General features: G+C 43.5%; 1 protein-coding gene across 1 annotated transcript; it reads right to left on the reverse strand.

Annotated features, from left to right (window-relative positions):
• Positions 1 to 1,695: 1,695 nt before the first annotated feature.
• LOC132265510 (uncharacterized) lies at positions 1,696 to 4,876 on the reverse strand. The gene is made up of 3 exons (XM_059766207.1): positions 3,785 to 4,876; positions 2,836 to 3,696; positions 1,696 to 2,340 (listed from the first exon to the last, which is right to left on the reverse strand). The coding sequence occupies exons 1-3, from the start codon at positions 4,874 to 4,876 to the stop codon at positions 1,696 to 1,698; spliced, it is 2,598 nt and encodes an 865-aa protein (XP_059622190.1).
• Between the last annotated feature and the right edge of the window lie 1,124 nt (positions 4,877 to 6,000).

The raw sequence follows: 6,000 nt of genomic DNA on the forward strand, positions 1-6,000 counted from the left end.
TATTCATACCATGCCAACGAAAACGGCTTTTAATTTTTGCCATTGTTTTCCTAAACCCACAATGTCCTCCGTGAATATGTGAATCATGAAAAGTTTGTAAAATCTTTAACTTTTCATCCTTTTCTGAGACTGTTTCTATAAGTTGTTTGATAGCTATCGTAATTGATTTTAAACATTCATTGCCGGCCTGTTTAAATTCACTAGTTGTGCACAACTTGAAGATATCATCATCACGTGATATCTTTAACTTAGAATATCCCGCATTGATGGCCTTGCCTTCAAGGTCCGATAGAATTAAATCTAAATCTAATCTATCATTCTCAAGTGGGTATCTAGTCAACGAAGTCAATCTTCCGATTCGAGAAGACAACATAATGGTTGTTCCTTCGTTTTCCATAGTAAAAACAAGTCTCTGAAATTTTGATACCTTAAGATTTTCGACACATTCATAGACATTGATTTTCTCCTTGCTCTCGGAAGAAGAAATACGCGAAGCAACTGCATCTGTCTGTGTAGTTTGCTGTTGCTGTCTTGTCATTGCTCTGGTGGTTACACGCAAAATCTTGTTTTGTTCGCTTTCTAAATTTTTGATAAAAGAAAAATCGATTCGAGACAGTGCATCCGCACAAACATTCTCCGAACCTTTCAAATATTCAATTTCGAAATCATATTCTGACAGATCAAATTTAATTCTACTGAGTTTACTAGACGGATCTTTCATGGTGAACAAATATTGTAACGGTTTGTGATCTGTTCGAGCCACAAACTTAACCCCATAAAGATAAGGTCTGAAGTACGTGATAGCAAAGTGAATTCCAAGGAGTTCTTTCTCGATGGTGGATTTATTAAGTTCACCCTTCGTGAAGGACCTTGACGCAAACGAAATTGGTAGATCCTCACCATTGAAATCTTGCGAAAGAACCGCTCCTACTCCGTACTTAGCAGCATCTGTAGTTACGTAAAAAGGTTTTGAAAAATCCGGATATTGCAATAATTTTGGGCTTTGCAAGCTTGATTTTAATTTTTGAAAAGAATTCTCGCACTCGTCTGTCCAGTTAAATTGAATATTCTTCTTGGTGATATGATTTAATGGTGCGGCTAAATCTGCAAAATGAGGAATAAAACGTCTGTAGTAATTACAGAAAGCTACAAAACGCTTAACACTGTCTTTATCGGCTGGCTGTGGGTAATTTTTAATTGTTTCGTATTTTGAAGTGTCCGGCAAAATACCTTTATCTGTGCAGGTATGCCCCAGATAAGTAATTTCTGAACGAAAGAAATGACACTTTTCCGCGTTCAATTTAAGATTATATTTTTTGCATGTAGCAAAAACTGATTCCAGATTTTGAAGATGATGACTTTTGGAATTTCCGAGGACAATTAAATCGTCCATGTATAAAAAACATGTAAAGGGATCTAAGCCACTGAAAGCGATGTTCATCATCCTCTGAAATGAACTAGGAGCTATATTTAACCCAAAGGGTAAAACTTTAAAACGGAATGTACCTTCATCTGTACTGAAAGACGTGAAGTCTCGTGAGTCCAGTATAGTACAGTGCAGTATAGTATAGTGGAAGGTTTCACGCAGGCAGGATCGCCATATAAAACAATGCACTCAGGTTGGTTGCTGACAAGTGACTGACTTTATTGAAATTATTACAGCTTATTACAAATAATGCATACTTGCATATACACTCATACACAGGCAAGGGTGATTTCGCTGTCACTCCATGCGAACACTGCATGAATTGGTATCTTGAGAGTGCTCTCAGTCCTTTTTAGGAGCTGTGCTAAGAGGACAGCTCCGCAAAGTTCCAATCTGGGAAGAGTTATTTTTCCTTTTTGTGGAGCCACACGAGTTTTAGCCGTCAGAAGATGAACAGTGGTTTGTTTTCCTGTGGTTACGCGAATGTAGATGCAGGCTGCAAATGCCTTTTCTGAGGCATCAGCAAAACCGTGCAGTTCAACTCTGGATTGTGGCGTGTATTGGGTCCATCTCGGGATTCTTATTTCTTCAATGGCTGTAATGTCATTCCTGAAGTCCTTCCACCTGTTTATGATGACTTCTGCTGGTTTTTGATCCCATCCAACCTCTTCTTTCCAGAGCATTTGAATGATGATTTTGGCGCGGAGAATGACTGGAGCCAGCCATCCGATTGGATCGAAAATAGAGGCACTCTCGGATGTTATGCCACGTTTTGTTAGGATCTCTTTCGGTCTGAGCTTGACGGTGAATTGAAATGCGTCTCTAAGTGGATTGTAGTATATACCGAGAGACTTGACGATTTCATCTCCTTTGAATTGGATATTCCTTAGCTCGCGCAATTCTTCTGGGATAATCTGTGTAAGCTCCCAGGAGTTTGTTACCCATTTGCGAAGGTTGAGTCTGCCGAGTGCAGTCAAAGCCATGATTTGAGTGTAGAGCTCTTTTGCTTCGTTTAGAGAATGTGCGCCGGTAAGCATATCGTCTACGTAGAAATCGTTTTTCAAGACTGATGCTGCTTGTGGGTATTAATTGCCTTCATCCTTTGCTAGTTGGTGTAGTGTTTTGACAGACAGGAAGGTTGCAGGTCCTGTGCCATACGTCACTGTATTAAGTTGATATTCCTGAATTGGGTCACGTGGAGAGTCTCGATATAAAATGCGATGGAAATTTCTGTCTGCTGGGTGGAGAAGAATTTGTCGAAACATCTTCTCGATGTCAGCTGAACAGACGATTTTATATGTTCTCCATCTCATCAGTATAGCAGGGAGATCATCTTGTAGTTTGGGACCAGTGTGAAGCAAGTCATTTAGTGATACACCAGAGAATGTTTTAGCTGAAGCATCGAATACCACTCTTGTTTTGGTGGTGGTGCTATCAGCTTTAAAGACGGCATGATGCGGTAAGTAGTAGACGGCGTCTGATGGCCCGGAGTAAGTCGGCACCGGCGTCATGTGAGCAAGTTCGAGGTACTCATGCACGAATTGTGAGTAATCCTTCTTAAGCTGCGGATCCTTGGCAAACTTTTTCTCCATTGATAGGAATCGAGCGACTGCTTGTCCTCTAGATTCTCCGAGTTGAAATTGGCTGTTTTTGATGAAGGGAAGACGCACTTGGTAACGCCCATCATTGGTTCTGGAATGAGTCTCTTCGTAGTGAGCCACGCATTCTTGTTGCTGTTGAGTTGGTGCAGAATCCTCGACGTCAATCTCCCAGAAGGTACGCAGAGAGTGATCGATTTCTGCCAGCGAGATGAGGCAAGAGACTTCAGTTTCTGATGATGGACTGAAGGAATTTCCCAGAATGATCCATCCAAGCTGAGTATCTTGAGCAATTAGCCCGCTGTTGTCCCGCTTGATGTTATTTTTGATAATCTGGGCGTAGAGCTGCGTGCCGATGATGACATCAATTGAGCCAGGAGTGTCATATCTTGGATCGGCTAAGACGAGCTTCTCTTCCTTGTGAAGAGTGAAGAGGGATTCGACCGGTTTGGTTGGCAAGAAGGATGACAACTTAGGAAGCACCAAAGCTTTAGTGTACCATTTATTGTTTGAGGGGAATCTCGGTGCGATGACAAGATCGATGATGTTTTTGCAGACAGTTGTTTTAACATCTCCTATCCCCTTGATTGAAGTTGACGCCTTCTGTCTCGGAAGCTGTAACGCCTGGGCGGCATTCTCAGTAGTAGTCTCAGGAGTCACCAGAACCGGTATCTAGAAGAGCGCGGTATGACTGCCACTCTCCAGACTTGTTGCGAATCTTAATTTGTGCTGTTGGGAGCACAACGGATGTCGAATTGACGTGCATAGCCACAGCGTCGGTAGCATTCACATCTTCCTCTTGGACAGCATCCGGAACAGAGGTGTGGTGGCTTGCACTGGAGTCTTTCTTTTGCTCGACGTGGAGGAGCGTATGGTGCTTTTTCTTGCAGACAAAGCAGGACTTCTTACTCTTACATTCCTCATTCTTGTCATGGTACAGACAATTGAAACAAAGACTGTGATCTTTTGTGTGTTGTTTGCGTTCATAAGGAGACATTTTCTTAAACGCTGGGCACTTGATCAGTGGGTGGTCCTTGTCGCATTTGGAACAGTTGTTTGAGTCAGAAGTTGTAGTGTGAAAGGACTTCTTCTTATAGTCCTTTTGTTGGTATTCTCTTGGAGCTGAGCGAAGTATCCTGAAGCGCTTGAGCAGGAATTGGAGTAGCTCCGCGATAGTTGGTACTGCAGTGACGTCAGAAATGTTTTCCTCAAAGGCTTTGATCGTGTCAGAGTCGAATTTTTGCATCGCGATCGTGACTATCATGGGATCCCATGAGGAGACATTGTAGCCGAGATTTCTTAACCCTGCCATGCATGCATTGATACAATCATGGAGCTTAATTACATCTTCAGCGGATCCTCCATTGAGTCTTTTGAACTGGACAATGGAGTTCATGTAATTGCCCACCATTAGACGTTTATTCTCATATCTGGCCTTCAATATCGCCATTGCACTCTGGTAGTTGGTGTTGGAGAGAGCAAGGTGCGATATCATTTTTCTGGGTGGCCCTTCGAGGTTGGAAATAAGATACTGCATTTTTTGCACTCCACCCAGCGTACGATTGTCATGAATGACGCTGGTGAATAGCTCAATGAATGTTTGCCAGTCATTTTCCTTGCCCGAGAATTTTTGTAACTTGATCGGGGGGAGTTTCGGAAGATAACTTGGTTGCGGCCATTCATTGTTTCGGCCAGCATTTTGCTGGAGCGCTTGTCGTAATCTTTCCATTAAATCGTCGCGAGGTGGGTGTGGCTGATCTTCAGTTGGCACATTCGGTGGCAGAGGGAGCGGGTCTGAAGGTGCATCGGATGGCCATGGGTACGGGTTGGTGTCAGTGCTAAGTAGAGGCATTGAGAGTTCGCGGTCAGAAATTTTTGCTGCCTCAATAAATTTCTTTGTTTATTCATAAGCTGCCTTTCCAGTGTTGTATGTGTCATGTAGAAAGTACTCATGTGATTTGTCAGCGAAATTCCTGATTTGAGAATCGGCCGCGTCGAAGGCTTCCCATTCGGTGTCAAGAGAAATAAGAGTGTTGCGATAGTAATTTTCTCCCTTTTGTGCTCGTGATTGTGGACCATCTTGTTCAAAAGTTGAGCGAATGCGGACAAAATTCGCTATGCGAATTATCTGATCGTCAACCAACTTGGAGATGTTCATCGTGCAGTAGGAAAAAGTCCACGTATCGAATTTGTTCTTATAACTTTTTTTATTGGGAAATCGACTCTAAAATCTTGCGTTCCTCTTTTCTCAGTTTCTGGATTTCCTTCTTGAGCTGCCGTATTTTGACACTGCGGCCTGCCCGTTTCCTGTGCTTCTTCTTGCCTGCTGTCTTGGCAGTTGCAGCCCCAATGGATTGGGTGATGATCTGCTTGAGCTGCTGGAGATCAGCTGGATTGTTGATGGTGATCGTCAGAGATCGATGATTGTCCACTCTCCTTGGAGATGCGCCTGCTGAGATGGACTCACGTTGGTTGCGATGTTCACAAATGCCACGGCGGTCACTAGAAGAATCGCCGTGCAGAAATGGAGTGTACCGTTGTGGTCCTGGGATGAAGATTTTGTTGTCAGAGGAAGATGGCCTGAAGCGGTGTGATCGTGGGATGAGCCTCCTTGTAGATGATGTTGGAATATGTTGTTTCCGTCCGGGTGAGTTGATCTTCTTGTATTCCCTCGGCTTATTGTCACTCTCTTTCAGGGGTGAGTCGTATTTGATGACCAGGGATTCCCGCTTCTTCAGAGTGAGCTTGGGGATGGTGAAGATTGGGCCGGAAGATTGGTGAGTCAGATTTATCGTCCTTGGTGGTGTAACAGGGCGCCCCGAGCGTTGACGGGCGTGCTCTTTCAAGGAGATTGGTGTAGTCTTCTTCCTCACTGTAGGATGCTCGTTGATGCGTTCCGCGTTCTTGATGAGCCACTCTTTGACGATCTTGCGGTTGTTTGGGGTGTCAGATGAATTCACTGCAATGTAGTAGGGA

The sequence above is a fragment of the Phlebotomus argentipes genome, unplaced genomic scaffold (assembly GCF_947086385.1).
Source record: "Phlebotomus argentipes unplaced genomic scaffold, Phlebotomus argentipes genome assembly contig_20, whole genome shotgun sequence".
Taxonomy (NCBI): Eukaryota; Metazoa; Arthropoda; class Insecta; order Diptera; family Psychodidae; genus Phlebotomus; species Phlebotomus argentipes.

What these genes read in the sequence shown, in the direction of transcription:
- LOC132265510 (XM_059766207.1), bottom strand. Translation starts at nt 4,876, where the DNA reads ATGCCTCTACTTAGCACTGACACCAACCCGTACCCATGGCCATCCGAT. An exon ending in CCGACGCTGTGGCTATGCAC is followed by an intron (nt 3,697 to 3,784) that starts GTCAATTCGACA and finishes GCGCTCTTCTAG; the next exon opens with ATACCGGTTCTGGTGACTCC. An exon ending in CCACCACCAAAACAAGAGTG is followed by an intron (nt 2,341 to 2,835) that starts GTATTCGATGCT and finishes GAGCTTACACAG; the next exon opens with ATTATCCCAGAAGAATTGCG.